General features: G+C 38.5%; 1 protein-coding gene across 1 annotated transcript in view; it reads right to left on the bottom strand.

Annotated features, from left to right (window-relative positions):
- Positions 1–11,487: 11,487 nt before the first annotated feature.
- Positions 11,488–16,892, bottom strand: part of LOC107554578 (potassium channel subfamily K member 9-like) — a 9,430-nt gene continuing 4,025 nt past the window's right edge. Inside the window, exon 2 of the mRNA XM_016237138.1 lies at positions 11,488–12,715. Coding sequence (XP_016092624.1) covers positions 11,790–12,668 — 879 coding nt within the window. The 5' untranslated portion in view covers positions 12,669–12,715 and the 3' untranslated portion in view covers positions 11,488–11,789. The remainder of the gene's footprint in view (positions 12,716–16,892) is intronic.

Genomic DNA, 16,892 nt, shown 5'->3' with positions numbered 1-16,892 from the left:
ACATTTACTCGCAGTCTCCCATGGAGGGGTCACTGACCACCCTTTATATTGGGGAATTTAGACACCCACTGTTCCACAGTGCTTTCACCTGTTTCAATCCTGAAGCACCACCACATCAATATAGTTTTTTTTTTGGAGATTCAATCATTTGAGATTCACAGCAATACATTTGCATGCTTTCTTATGCAAATATAATTTATTTGACATAATGGCAATCTGGTGCAAAAGGATATTCTGTGAGATGAAAGAACAGCCTATACTCCCAAGTCATTTTTGATGAAGTTGGATTCATTTTGTCCCAGAATGCCCTAGTGCATTAGCTACAATTTTCATTACTCTTTATTAAAATTTAAATAGCTTATGAAATGTATGAAACTTATGTATGTGTTACGGGGCTGACGAGACGTGAGACTTGCGGATCCATGTGCAAGCTTTATTTGATAAAGACAGAGACGTGGTCATACAGCAGGCCTGGGTCAGATGAGGGCAAACAGGTATATGGAGGGCAAAACACGAGAATAGTCCTAGGGGTAGCGCAGGTCGACGATCGGCAGACTGAGTCAAAAGGGGCAAGACGAAAGGGGAGAATCCAGGGAACCAGGCGAAGATCAGAAACCGGGAAGGCTAAGGCTAAGGCTAAGGCAAATGACTAGGGCTAAGGCTAAGGCTAAGGCAAATGACTAGGGCTAAGGCTAAGGCTAAGGAAAACGACTAGGGCTAAGGCTAAGGCTAATGGCTAAGGCTAAGGCTAAGGCTAATGCAAATGACTAGGGCTAAGGCTAAGGCTAAGGCAACAAACGAGGGCTCTGTAGAGTCGCTATCTCTAGGGGAGTGATAAATGCGGAACAATACTCGGCAGAGGGAAGGGATCAGAGTGCGTGTTAAATAGTGAGGGAGTGATATGAAACAGCTGGGTGCAATCAGTGCAATGCATGATGGGAAATGTAGTCCGGGGTGATGTGCAACAGTGTGTAGTGCGAGAGTCAATGAATAGGAAAGTTCGTGGACCGGATTCGTGACAGTATGTGTGTACACACACACTTTCTACTTTTTTTTCTTTTTTAAATCTCAGCTTTTCAGTTGCATAATGTTGCCTAATATCTCTCTCTCTCTCAGCACCTGCATATTAGACAGGCTGTTCATATCAGTGATATATAAAGAGAGAGGTTAGCTCCGCTCCTCGGGTGGCTTGGCCGGGTGCTGAAGCTCTTTTGAGCTGCGTTTAAATTACATGCTGGATCCAGAGCCAGAGATCCAGCCTCCCTCCACCACTGCTCTTATGCTGTCGCTCTCCCCCGGCCTCAAACAGCAGCCTGACAGCTTAATTAGCGAGGAGCCGTGGGAGATGAATAGGGCCGCGGAACATTCGCTTCCACCTACTCGAGAAAGGCCGGCATCCAGCTGTAGATCCATGAAACACTGGGGACGCTGATGTCATGGAGGCTGCTGAACTGCAACCTTACGGGGAACTAGGAAAAGAGTGAAAAGAATATCTATTTGCTAGAGTATTAGCTAATGTACTGCCTTACCAATGACAGCGCTGTGATTAGCATAAGAAATCAGCTCTGTATAAAAACACACTGTGCCACAGAATCTATTACGCTCTGGGTTATGAAGGTAAGTCAACATAAAATTGAATTTGACTATTTACTTTCATAGGTTCACTTTGGTCTTATTGTAAATGATTCCTCATGCATGTTATTCTAAAGAAAAAAAATACTAACTTGACTTTACTTTTCTGCTAATATCACCTAGCCTATGGAAGTTTGTTTCTGTCACAGGATTAAAAAAAATAAAATCAAGTAACTACGACTTTTTATATCACAATTCGTACATTTTATAAACATTTTATATCTCACAATTTGAACTAAACTCTTTCTAGTAATTCTGAGAAAAAAAATAAAGTTGTAGGCCTAGTTATGTTAGCAGGTACATCAAGTTAAACTAAATTAAAATAAGAAATGTTGTCTTGGAAACTAACTGAAATAGGTTTGTTGCATATTTGATTTTATTTCACTTAAAGTTTATTTTATTGATTCAAGATGCTTCCATAAAATGGCAACACCAGCAATTCAGAAAAAAAAAATTGTTATTAAAAACAAAGTAAAAAGAAAAAAAATAAAATAAAAAAAACATGGGGCATTTCAGTTGATGTGCACTTGCAAGTGAGAATGTGTCTCATCATCGGTGACCAACAACTCTTTTTCCAGGACATGTCCTGGCTGGGGTTTATAAATTGCCTAAGTGTCCAGGTTTTGGCTTTGTTTTCCTATTGTTTTCATACTTACTGATGGTAATGAATAAAATGTAGTTCGACCAATAGCGTGCAGGCATTAATCGACCAATCGTGGCATGCAAGAAGGTAGGAGCTACAGAGATAGCCCTTACAAAAATTAACCATGGTTTTATTATAGTAAAAGTGTAGTAACCATGTTTTTTTGGGCGTATCGATTACCATTTATATAACCACAGTTTTACTTCAAATACCATGGTTAAACTATGGTTAGTGCAGCAGAACCATGGTTAATTTGTGGATACCATGGTTTAACTATAGTAACCATGGTTTTTGGTTTTATTTGTGGTAAAACCATGGTTAATTTTCGTAAGGGCGATCAAAGCGATGCAAAATAATACATACGTACATACATAGGCTACACTATAATGGCTGTAGAGAGCATGTCAGTAGGCAAAGAATGCAAAAAACTTGGACATGTCTGGGAAAAAAGAGGACGTATGGTCACCGAGATGTAGCTATTTTATTAAAGTTTTACTGCGCTGAAATATGCATGATGAAATATACATGTGGTAATAAAACTTGGAGCTTGTAGGCCTACTTACTGCCACATCGGCCTGTCTGGAACAAACGCTGTTCTCACTCGCTAAAACACAGGCAAACACTTTATTGGAAGAAAATGACAGATTCATATTCTTACAATCAAGATGTTAGTGTGGTTTCCACAAATAGGCTTGTGGTAAAATTCACAGGCACTTTCAGCTTCTCTCTCTCTCTCTCCCTCACTATTCTTCATTTAGTTTTCACACACTGAGAAGGTGATGTTTCCTCCACTGTGTATAAGCCAGGTTTGCTCTCACATCACACTACACACTATCTTTTATCTCTGCATAACCTGCTGCTGCTGTATATATTTAAGACCTGTTCACGCCAAGAATGATAATTATATTAACATCCACACGAACGCACGATAACGCTGTTTATTTTAAGTGCTGCAGTTTTGTCGTCTGAAGCTTTAAATGCTTGCGCTCGTTAAAGTAGGGCTTATGAGGGCTTCTTTAGAGTTTTTGTGACAATATAACGAAAATGTTGGTGCCAATACAGTGTGAATTAATTAGTAAGGGTAAAATATGAACTGTATGAATAACATAATCCGAGGTTTTTTCTTAACTCAGGGTTAAATGACCATGGGTTACCAATTTCAAGTTTGAATGTTTTAAAATAGCCTAGGCTTTGCTAATTTTAGTCTGTTTAAGATGGTTTGTGTTTCAGCCTAGTTAAGATGGTCTGGTATAGCTGGTCTCCCAGTTTAACAACAACAGAAAAGACCACCCTAACATGACCAGCTAATCACATTAGTCTAGGTTTGGATGGTTTATTCACATACAGCCAAAAATAAAATAAATATATATAGTCCAAAATATATTTTTAATATTTTGTAAACAGTGAGCTCAATGAAATGTGTTTTTACATTTTGAAAATGTATTTTGTTTCATCCTCTCTCTATATATATATTTTGCCATATGGGTTCAGCAGGGAAGTGTTTGGTTAATGTATATGATTTTGTTTGGGGTAAATGTTAAACATATTCATGCCTTTGTTCCAAGAAAGATACATAAACATATATATATATATATATATATATTAGAGCTGGTCTGGATACCCTTTTTTGAGCTTCTAAGCTTCGGTAGTAATCAACACCGAATATTCAAAGCTTCGGAGGAAGGGGGCTGCACAATTTTTTTCTCTCAACACCATGTCTACACCGGTGCTTTCTACACTGGATGCGATTTATGCAATTTATGACGTACTGACACAAATTTCAAATTATTTTCAATGGTCGCTTTGTTGCGTCCAGTGTAGACAGACTTTAGCTGTTGCGGCGAGACACAACAACTGTCACGTCCGGTGTAGACACAGTGTATTAAAGGGGTCATATGATGCAATTTAAATTTTTCCTTTTTCTCTTTGGAAAGAAGATCTGTAAAGTTGCAAAGACTCAAGTCTCAAATCCAAAGAGATATTCGGCTCGTTCCAACGGCTCGTTCCAACACGCCCCCACAAGTCTACGTCACAATGTGGGAAGATTTGCATAACGCCGCCCAAATGTTCACGCAAAGAAAGAAGGCCTAACTTTTATTCTCGCTGTAGTATTGTTGTTGCTGCCACCGCCATGTCGTGAAGACGCTGTGTGTTTCGTAGTGAAAGCGAAACTACTTTGTTTGGCCTTCCAAAAGAGGACGATATCTGCTTCGTCATGCCTGGAGCTGATCCGTGCTGGTTGCTGAGGAAATACATCAACTTCACGCTGTGGATCGCCGGATCGGCTTTCACCGTGGACGAAGCGGAGTCCAGCCCGGGGTCGTCACATGTGGTTGCCGCAAGCCCGCCGGACGCTCCTTCGTCGGATCCGCCGGCGAATCCGCCGTTGGCTCACTCTAGGCCTCCGGCCTCCGCTCACTCAAGGCCGCGGTGTGTGACGCTGTTTCGTTGTGAAAGCGAAACTACTTTGTTTGGCCTTCCAAAAGAGGACACGACTAGAAATCAGTGGTTAAGTTGTATTTACAACACTGTTCCAGAACAGTTTAACCCAAATATTCAGATGTGTCCAGCGCATTTTATGGCGGACTGTTTCCTGATCCTGGTAGAGTAGACTACAATACCGGCTGTTCTGACTCACAGACTGTAAGTACGTTTTTTATATTTTTAAAGAATTTGCCACTGATGATTCAAACGCGAGTTTTGAGCAGTGTAGAGTAGCACTTGTTGGTTGTAATTTCTCCGATCACAAATGCAGACATGGTTTTATGTTTACTCGGCGCGATGCAACACAACGCGTAAAAAGACAGTATAAGTCATTATAATCCGTAATAATGTCCCCACTGGATGCAAAAACACACCTCGCTTTCAGACAGATGAGCTTTGTAAAAATCGACGCGTTTCAGAAAAGCGGCTGGCATAGAGGAGAAATAATAATGTATAGTATGTGGAAAATAATGTGTTTTTTGAATCTTAAACCGCATAAACACATTTATTTACACCAAATACACAAAATAATGTTCTTTTTAGCAGCATCATATGACCCTTTAAAGGCAGGAATCACTGTGCCTGTCTGTTTGCATATTTATTATGTCAAGAACCGTTCGTCCAATCGACTTCACACGTGGCGGGTGTGTTGCTGTGTTGCTGAGGACCCAGAGGAGTGCAGTGTCGCAGTGGCGCTCCTCACACGGGCAGGGCTTATGCTCCGAGAACAGACACTGCACTAGTGATACAAAACAAACAGGTCTGTTAAGAGCAATACTTTTAATATAGACCAATTATTATTAGGCTGGGCTACTGTAAAAAAAATGTATGACTGCCGTATTCACAAGTATTTTCCAAGCAAATTAAGTGCACGTTTTTATCATGTGTAAAATAGGTGTACTATTTACAGAACTCAGGTGATTTTTCAAACTTGATGTGCTGTTGTGGTAGGCCAGTTTCAAATCACATATTTGGCACACTGCCTTTGTCTTGTCCTCACTCAATTTAAAGTCCTCCCCTCCCACACAGGTGAGGTCTTTCTGCATTTTTGTCTTCTCTTCCAGATCCTGAATCATGACGTTCATGATGTTCACTCATGGGTGATTCATATTCAAGAGCGAATGAGAATCGTTTGGCGGGGGATGCCAGGTGTTCGAGAAAAAAATATATATATATTCAAATCTCAAAATTGAAAAGCGAATGCCAACCCACCGAACGAATATTCTAATAATCGAATATTCTGGTCCAGCCCTAATATATACTCTCTATCTCTCTCTCTCTCTCTATGTATATATATATATATATATATAAATATAACTTCTTCAAAAGTGGAAAATTATATGTTATGCCATTTCTTGCTTTTATGCAAAGTTGTGTGATCTGTAGATATGCTGTTTTGATCAGTTGGTCACATTAGGAGATCTTCTGTTTACTCTGAGACCTTCCATTTCTACATGGTACATAACCACAGCAGACCGACTGTATACAGCAATAAACATTGCAGCATTTGATTTATTTGCGTAGTTAAAGTTTAAATGGCATCTTGAGGAGTTCTACTGATTTTTCTGTATGGCACACAAAGGACTCGTACACGGCTTTCGACAGCTGCTGGAGAGATCCTGATGTGAGAGATAAGGTGGGAGGAATTGTGTGGTGTGATAGCGCTTTGATTTACCACCGATTATAGCAGCACCTCTCACCTCCCATCATGCACTGAGAAACCACACTGATTTTGGGCCCAGAGAGAATGCACGCTTATTGACAGCACATATGGGAACACAAGAAACTGAAAACAGAAAAAGATTTTGGCAACATAGTTATTTGCAAACAGTTACTGTCAAAAAGTCATGCACACAGATGTGAATACTGATTGTGTTGGTCAGTGCAAGTGTGAAGCAGTTATTAGTAACTAAAAACTAAAGCCATGAAAATACATTTTTGTTACTTAAACACCAAGTATATACAGTAGACATTAATATAGACATTAAAAAAGACAAAACACAACACAATTAAATGGAAAATACAAAAATAAAATGTAATTCAAAATATTAAAAAATATAATACTTTCTCAATGATACTGAATTAACCCTATTTTCAGTACATAAAAGAAGTGTGCATATATCATCACCAGTAAAGCCAATGGATGTGTTTATGCAAATTGTCATATGATACAGAAACTCGGCCAATCAGAGAGCACTCGGTAAGAGAAGATGGAAGTTGACTTTTTTTTTATTCAAATTTTGAATTCACCCCAGTCATGTGAAGAGGTCAGCCAGCCACACTATGTCATGCACACACAACAAATAAGACAAACAAACAAATTTAAATGCTCATTGCAAGTTTTCTCAATAAAGGCAAAAACAATAAACAGTATGTTGTTCTGACAGTCCAGAGTTTGAATCCGTATCATGACAGATCCGCTTCTTTAGTCAGACAGGGTCACACAGATTATTTGATGCAGTGGGATCTTAAAAGATTCCTTGATAATGCATTCTATTGCAGAAAGAAGTTATTGTAGAAATGAATACAAAGCAACATGAGGTGATTATTGTGAATAATCATGTGTATACGGCAGCATGAACCACACTGCTGTGGGTGGACAGACAGATTTAATAGTGCAATATTCCTGTAGCATTAAGACAAAAATATAGTAGCTGAGAGTAAACAAATTTTAAAAAGTTGGTCAAGACTATTGTTTTTTTGCTGATAGATAATACAAATGCAAAACTGCAATAGACAATTAAATTATATAAAGGGGAGACCGAGGCTAGTTTTCACACTGTGAATGTCTCAGTGACTATCATATTAAAAGGAATAGTTCACCCAAAAGGGAAAAATTGCTGAAAATGTACTCGCCCTCAGGCCGTCAATGTATGGATGAGTTTGTTCAGAACAGAATTGGAGAAATGTAGCATTACATCACTTGCTCACTCATTGATCCTCTGCAGTGAATGGGTGCCGTCAGAATGAGAGTCCAAACAGCTGATAAAAACATCACAATAATCCACAGTTCACTCCAGTCCATCAAATTTATGTCTTGTGAAGTGAAAAACTGCATGTTTGTAATAAAGACATTTTTAATTGAAAACCACCGTAGCGTCCAGCTAAAACACAAGTTCTCTATTCTTATTATTGCTTCCTCCAGTGAAAAGTTGAAACAGGAGAGAAATATGCACAGATCAAGCAACGTTTATAGGAGAAAGCAGTCCAAAACAGTTCTAAACAAATATGTCAGTGCAGCATTACATCACTTGCTCACTCATTGATCCTCTGCAGTGAATGGGTGCCGTCAGAATGAGAGTCCAAACAGCTGATAAAAACATCACAATAATCCACAGTTCACTCCAGTCCATCAAATTTATGTCTTGTGAAGTGAAAAACTGCATGTTTGTAATAAAGACATTTTTAATTGAAAACCACCGTAGCTTCCAGCTAAAACACAAGTTCTCTATTCTTATTATTGCTTCCTCCAGTGAAAAGTTGAAACAGGAGAGAAATATGCACAGATCAAGCAACGTTTATAGGAGAAAGCAAACCAAAACAGTTCTAAACAAATATGTCAGTGGATTTTGATGTGAGAGGTCAACAGGAGATGGACTTTTTCACTGGAGGAAGCGGTATTATGGATTATGGACCTCCGTTTTGGCCAGAAGTGATGGTTTAAAGTTACAGCATCTTAATGTTGGATTTGTTTCTTACAAACATGCAGCTTTTTACTTCACAAGATGTTAATTAATGGACTGGAGTCATGTGGATTATTATGATGTTTTTATCAGCTGTTTGGACTCTCATTCTGATGGCAACCATTCACTGCAGAGGATCCATTGGTGAGCAAGTGATGCAATGCTAAATTTCTCAAAATCTATTCCAATGATGAAACAAGCTAACTGTAATAATCAAAACAAATTTTCACTACTTCAACTATTTTAACTATTCCTTAAACTCCTGTCACCCTCTAATAATAATAATAATAATTTGCAGTTTAATAATTATTACGATTAAATGGAATTTGTATATTTATCTCATCTTATAAATTAGGTAATGTATTTTCATACACATGATTTGTCAATGCCCCTCCACAGCAGTGGATCTGTTGCCAATCATAAAGTTATTACATTTCATCTAGTCCATACATACAGGCTCATCTGTCTGAGTATTTATCACTAGGTTATTACATATAGAATGCAAGTACAGTTTATTGATGTAAAATACATGTTATTCTGTCCTGACCCCAGGAGCCATCATGTACATACATAGGTTAAAGTGACAACCAATAAAAAGTGGAAAATAAAGCTTTTTTGTTGTGCTAGTGAAACAATGGACACATTTCAGACAGTGTTTACACTAAAATATATGTTTGTGCATTGTTTGGGCGGCGGCGGCATTCGTGAGGATTAGTTGCTTTGGTTTTATTTGATGTAATGTTTTCCATGTGAATACATGGGGGAGCTTTTGCTTTGAAAACTAACTATTTTAATTTGTTTGCTTCTATATCTGAATATGAATTTGAGTATGTGCCTTAATGAAATACAAACTCCACATTTGAAAGATACCCCTTTAAGGCACATACAGTATGCTGAATGCTGTAAAAATGGGAATGCATCTGAGTTTAAAATATGCCTTTGTAATTTGTCAGGGATATAACTACTTACAATATATGCACTGTACAATATTATAAAATGGTAGCGATTTACATACATTTACATGTGTGTTGCAACATATGCTGTGAAATCCAGAATGTCAGACGTAAATTTGATTGGTATTAGAAGGGTGAGCTGTTTGAGCCTGAATCCGCTTCCCGCTGGCAGCCTCGGAAATTGACTAAAAGAGTGCACGGGAGCACTGGAGTCCCTCAGGAATTTCTCTCATTAATTAGTCTTGTCTGAAACCGAATTACTTTAGCGGGCACTTTGGGCTTTGCATACCTCAGTAATCCACATCAAGACAATTATTCAAGATTTTTTCAAGAAAACATCGGCAAGGGTCCAGTCCGAACGTCACTTACCACCTGAAACGTTTGGCTAATTTTTTAACAACTGATTCATGCTTTTGTGTCACATTTGATCTAATTTATTATTGGCCATCTGCCTAAGAATCTTGAATTTTAGATGAAAACTTCACCAACCTGACTGCTTCTGATTTATTTTGTCAACAGAGGTCAAATTACAGACCAGCTCTCAATTAAAACTGGCTAAATGAAATGGACATAGAATCTTATCAAGAAAAACCAAAAAGTGAAAATTAATGCAGCCTTCTACATCCATTACAAAAACCCCTAAGCCATTATTTGCAATGTTATTTTATTGGTTAGGTAGTGTCAGAGTTGAAGTCTTGAAGACCCATCAAGACCACAAACGCTGCATTGCTCCATCTAGGTCCAGATTTAATCTCGGTTTAGGGTGAAGAAAAGAGTCCACTTATGTACTAAAGATGATAACTCAGCCAAATTCAACAAGGTGCCTTCATAATTACAGAAAAATAGCAAAATGTCTATGGCTTTGAATGGCTATTTAGCCACTGTACAATGTGAATGCTGCAATCAATTCAGCATCTTCTCTCATACTTGGACAGGCATTGGTCTAGATCTGGGCCTCAATGCGTCAAGTCTTGGTCTAAGTCTTATAGGGTCGGGACTTGACTCCAACTCTGGTTTATTGGATGATCCTAACTGTAACACAGATACTCCGATATTTTATCCAGGATACAGTAAGACCTAGTAAAATAGTAAAAAAAAAGGTTCAGTTTAAAACCGATAAGTGACATGGTTGCCGTTATATCAGAAATGCAATTTAGTTAGTGAACAAAAACACTCCCTACCACAAGCAGAGAAAAAGAACAGTTGATTAAATAGAGGTTCCTAAAAGAGGTGCAACTATGCTTTTCAATCAACATCAGAGCAATTTTTAGGCCTATGAGGTATCCTCTGAAGACATCATCAAAGTGTAAAATACATAAATAACTGTCTTTATTGATGCATTTAAATAAGTCTCATTCAAATTAATGCCATGATTATGGCCGAGCGTAAAGCAATCATTGCTAGGGTTAGCATACATTATACATTGATTCTTCACAATGGAATAATAGTCGTGCTGTTTATATAAATAACGATGAATAACAATCATCTGCAATGCCATTACGTTCCCATTTGTGAGGGCCTGCTTTAGTGGATGTTTAGTTCGACTTTCATTTCAAAAAATACTTTTTAATGGATTATTTGCTTTTTATATTGGATCCAGTGCTATCGCTTCTCTTTGTGACAGTATACGCATACCAGTTTGAACAAAGCACATGCAATTATTCTCCTCTCACAATCGACTTACGCTGTCGCTCGTCTGTCACCTCTAAACATAACGCACTTGGAAAGTCTACATACATGTTTAATTTACAGAAAACCTTAGATTGAATTTAAACACACGGAAACAGAAAATAAAAAGGTTAATGGAAACAATGACATACATCAAACGACAACTAGTGCACATGCTATGGTTGGCAACAATATTTTGGCATGATGTGAATCAATGTCTTATTTTTCTTAAATAGAATTGCTTATAGAAAACAATACCTGATACTGTGTAGTCCTTTTCAAATCAGTTTTATCGTTATTTTTCCTTCGGTGGTGTGGCACTTGAATCTCAAGAAAGAACCAGAGGTTGCTCACCATTTGATAAAATGCACATTTTCACAAGTCCTTAAAAAATTATTTATATATATATATATATATATCTCCCTCTGTATTATTCAAAACACAAGTGTGCATCATCTGATAAGATATCAGGATAGTATTATTATATCCAAATCCACTGAGGTGCTGCTCAAAAGGGCGAAGAAGGCCCAGGCGATGTTTTCTGTAAAAATAGACATCCATGCTTCATGCTTTTTAACGAAGTTCCAATATATCCACCGAGCGATCAAATGTCCTTATGGTCCGACGTCATCTAGCAAGAGCCTGAAAATGACGAAAAAAGTGCCGGAATGAGGTTTGGTAGAGCAGCAGCATTGGATATGTGTGTTCAGCAATTGCCGTCGGTCCTCAGATGGACTTGCGTCTTCTCATCAGCCGGAGGTTTTCCGTGAAGCTGTGCAGCCCGGGCGAGACGGAGCTGATGGGAGAGGGAAGGAAACTGTTTTTCAGCGTGCTCGGCGAGATCTCCTCTATGCGGTAGGACACCGTTGAGTGGTAGTGATGGTACTGATGAGGGCTCAACTGGGAGCCGAATGAGTTCTGGTGTGGAAACGTGCCACCGCCGCTGCTTCCTCCTCCTCCCATTCCCAACCCGAGGCCGACCGAGCTCCCGAACTCATGCGAATGGTAGTGCATGCAGGAGCAAACGGACTGGAGATCGGTGACCTCGGATCTGTAGCACTGCTGCTGCTGTTCTCGTCTCCGTCGACTCCTCTGGAGCGTGTCCTCCTGGATGTGGATAATCATGCTACTGCGGTTCCCCGCCAGGGAAGCCCTCTCCTCAGCGTCCCGCCGCTCATCCTCGCTGTTCATGGTCAGGAAACGAAGGACCACCAGGTTGAGAAAGGCCCCGATGACCGTCAGCCCCACTAGGATGTACATGAAGCTGAACGCCACATAGAGTGGCTTTCTCTGCAAAGCTTTGTTATTCTGCAGGGCCACAAAGTCCCCGAACCCAATGGTGGTGAGCGTTATGAAACAATAGTAATATGACTGAAAGAAACTCCAGTCCTCGTAATGGGAGAAAGCTGCCGCGCCGATGCAGAGCGTTCCCATGCAGGAGAAGAAGCCCACGGTGACCATGTTCTCCATGGAGACTTCTGTGATGCGCATCCCACAGCACTTTTTGATGCGCTTCAGCATGTACTTGACGAAGGTGTTCATTCTCTCGCCGAGGCTTTGGAACATCACTAGTGTCAGAGGGATCCCAAGCACCGCGTAAAACATGCAGAACGCCTTTCCAGCATCTGTGCCTGGAGCCGCGTGGCCATAACCTGAGGACCAAAGAGACAAGTGATCAGATCAAAGATGACAAGAAACAACAAAAAAAAAAGAGTGTGCTGGCTGGGAATACTGCTGGCTGAAGATCTGGGCTGGTCACCAATGTTGCAGGTGTGAAACAACACCTGGGTTTTTAATTGGTCTGTTTTCAGCTTGTTAAAAAAATGTATCTAAAATCCTTAAACCAAGTAAATTAGCTAATGAATGCATTATTTTGTTCTACTGCACTGCAAATTGTCAAAATACTTGTATTAAATATAAATTCTCTCAAAAACACAAATATTATTTATACAGTGTGTGTGTGTGTGTGTGTGTGTGTGTGTGTGTGTGCAGCAATATCATTGTCTGAAATTGTGAAATGTATATATAAAGAACTTGTATTATAGTTCTAGAAATCCATCTGGTTACTGGTGCGTTAATGATACCAGAAAACAAATGCACTGATCATCACATTTTCATCTCCAAAGAATCAAATGCAATTGACCAAATATGGTGGTTTGCTGAAGTTAAGGTGCTACAAAAACCTTTTTTTTTGAGCAAGGGACTTTTCCAAAGTTGTCTAGACTGATTGCCTGTTGGATGACTGTGCTGTATGCCAATTTGGAAAAAAAGCACTTTACAAAGCAGTAAGGTAGAACTAAAGAACTGCTTTCAAAAACACCAGAAATCAAAAAAACATCCGATATCTACAAGCAGAAATTAGCAACATGGTGTGCTCTCACACTAATCTAATTGTACTCTGGTGACCGACCAATTTCTATAACTTCTATCATCTTCAACAAATTTCAAGAAGCCAGTCAGTCAATTTCCAAGAAGTTAAACTTCCCCATATTTGGCTTTGCCTGTGTACTCAGACAGAAAATATGAGCTGAGTCACGCATCTTAGCTATCACTATCTTAGCCAAAACACTGAGTATAGGTCACGCAAACCAGGTGCCTCTTTGATCTTATTCAAGGCTCAGAGATTAGAGGGGGGTGTCCAATTAGTGCCAGGTTTCCTCTCTTGCCCCCTTGGCCCACTTCTTAGGGGGGCGAGACAGGAAGGCAGGTGTTACAGATTTAAAAAAGAAAGGAAGAAGAAAGGCTGGTGGAGCCAGTAAAGCTTTTAGCTTAATTAGACTTTATCTGGAAGTAAAAAGCCTAAATTTGCTGACTCACATCGAAGCCAGTGAGCCTTTCTAATATAGTCTTTGCTGATGAGCAAGAAAATAAGTGACAAGACTATAGTAAAAATGTATTACATCCCACCTCACTATGCCAAGGCAAGTATTCATCCTCTCTCTTTCATTAGCACTAAGAAGGTATCATTCAAAGAGCTTTAGCTACACTAGCGCATGTGTTCGTGTCATAGTAGCTCAACACAAAGTGGTTTAAAGTGTTTTTAACAGGCTTTCTTAAAGTTGCAGTAAGTGATTTCAGATGTTTTGCTAACTTACACTAGACTTCACACTGTTCCTTTAATCAAAAGCCTTCTTACAAAAACCACCCACCATAGATAAGTTAACAAAACTGAGCATTGACAGACAAAGAACATTTTATGACTGCCTGAAAATAAAGTTTGAGCAGCTTGTATCTCTGTTGTGCTGTTCATAGCAGGTGCTCATTGTTTGGCTGGTTAGCTTCCGCAGTTAGCAGATCTGAAGGCAAAAAGCATATTTTTCATTAATGGCCAATCAAACGTAGCTGAAAGCAGCACATAAATAAAAACAAGTTAATTATATTACAGTAGATTCAAGATTTACATATGTTTTTTTGAGTATAATTAATTGGGTGAAACAGATCTGCTGCAAGGACTTCTAATACAGAGTGGAAATATAAATGTAATTTTTACACAATATTTTAGTAAATATCAGACTACATATTAACACAAACACACACACACACACACACACACACACACACACACATATATATATATATATATATATATATATATATATATATATATAGAATTGACATATAGCCTCTTAAAAACCTTCTGAACACCCACTGGAAGCCCACGCCACAGTGCTCAACACCCACAAACACATGCATTCATTACCGCAACACCGCACGGCCACACGGCTCAACTCCTGCCGAGCACTTGTGCGAACTTAGCTGGCTTTTACTGATCTTTTGGACTTGTAGGGATTGATCTCCCAGTTCTGCCGAAGGCCGCCTGCCCACTCGAGTGTGCGGCTATGGATTCTATTTATAGAAGTCGAGCCTGATCGATTCGATTTGCAAGCAGCACCAGGGAGAGTTTTCTTTTCTTACTTACTGTGTTGGATTAGATGTTTTGACCTCATGTGCACACACATTGAACGTATTGGAAATATGGGTGTGAAAATGTCATGTTATCACTCTCTGCTGTGCTGGAATATTGAAGAAAAATATTGCTGGGGTCAATAGGTTGAAAGGTCAAAGTGCACTTGGATGGAATTGGCAGCATATATGAATGATATCTGAAGACAAAAATAGATTTAATACAGTTGCACGTTAAAGATGAAAAATATTGTGAAGCTGTCTATAATTCAATAACTGTATTTTTAACAGCACACTTTTGAAAAGCTCAGGCTTTTGCTTTATAGAAAAGAGCTGCATAGAGAAAAACATTATATTCTCTCTATATATAAGAGAGATTAAGATTTATATATTAAATCTTTAATAAAGTTAATACTTATAGAAAGGATGTATTGATTTGATAAAGACAGTATAGTGATAGTGACTAAAGACAATGTTACAAAATCATATCTCCACAGAAATAGCAGCAGATTTAATGAGAATGCATCCCATTGACATATAGCCTCTTAAAAACCTTCTGAACACCCACTGGAAGCCCACGCCACAGTGCTCAACACCCACAAACACATGCATTCATTACCGCAACACCGCACGGCCACACGGCTCAACTCCTGCCGAGCACTTGTGCGAACTTAGCTGGCTTTTACTGATCTTTTGGACTTGTAAGGATTGATCTCCCAGTTCTGCCGAAGGCCGCCTGCCCACTCGAGTGTGCGGCTATGGATTCTATTTATAGAAGTCGAGCCTGATCGATTCGATTTGCAAGCAGCACCAGGGAGAGTTTTCTTTTCTTACTTACTGTGTTGGATTTGATGTTTTGACCTCATGTGCACACACATTGAACGTATTGGAAATATGGGTGTGAAAATGTCATGTTATCACTCTCTGCTGTGCTGGAATATTGAAGAAAAATATTGCTGGGGTCAATAGGTTGAAAGGTCAAAGTGCACTTGGATGGAATTGGCAGCATATATGAATGATATCTGAAGACAAAAATAGATTTAATACAGTTGCACGTTAAAGATGAAAAATATTGTGAAGCTGTCTATAATTCAATAACTGTATTTTTAACAGCACACTTTTGAAAAGCTCAGGCTTTTGCTTTATAGAAAAGAGCTGCATAGAGAAAAACATTATATTCTCTCTATATATAAGAGAGATTAAGATTTATATATTAAATCTTTAATAAAGTTAATACTTATAGAAAGGATGTATTGATTTGATAAAGACAGTATAGTGATAGTGACTAAAGACAATGTTACAAAATATTTCTATTTCAAATTATTTTTAATTTAACTTTCTATTCATAATTTAAAACAATTTATAATATATTAAAATAAAACAGTTTCAATTGTAATATTTCACTATATTACTGTTTTTCTGTATTTTTGATCAAATAAATGCAGCCTTGGTGAGCATAAGAGACAAAATCATAAAAAATAAAAAAAAACTTACTGGTCCCCAAAAAAAACACAAGCACACAATATAAAATTATTTCATTAATGTTTTAATTACTATATAACCTATATTACATATATTTTTAAAGTTGTATTTGTTTTTATACCAGAAGCTTCATTACCAAAAGAAAAAAATCCTTGTGGCAATAAAGCTCTTCTTGATTCTGATTCAACACATCAACTATAGTTCTGCCACTAGTTGGGTCTGTGTTGACTAGTGGGTAACATGACTTAAAGGGATAGTTCACCCAAAAATTAAAATTTGTTTTCAGTACAGTATGGGCGGGGGGGGGCTCTGTCAAATTGTGGCTCTGTCTTTAAATAAATTCAGTTCAGTCTTTATTTCCATTAACATTTCCTTAAGGATAAAAAAAATCTACCTCAGTTAAAGAGATAGTTCACCCAAAAATGAAAATTTGATGTTTATCTG

Source organism: Sinocyclocheilus grahami, unplaced genomic scaffold (assembly GCF_001515645.1).
Source record: "Sinocyclocheilus grahami isolate Dianchi unplaced genomic scaffold, SAMN03320097.WGS_v1.1 scaffold507.1, whole genome shotgun sequence".
In the NCBI taxonomy this organism is placed as follows: Eukaryota; Metazoa; Chordata; class Actinopteri; order Cypriniformes; family Cyprinidae; genus Sinocyclocheilus; species Sinocyclocheilus grahami.
This window is presented reverse-complemented; position numbering and strand designations above follow the sequence as displayed.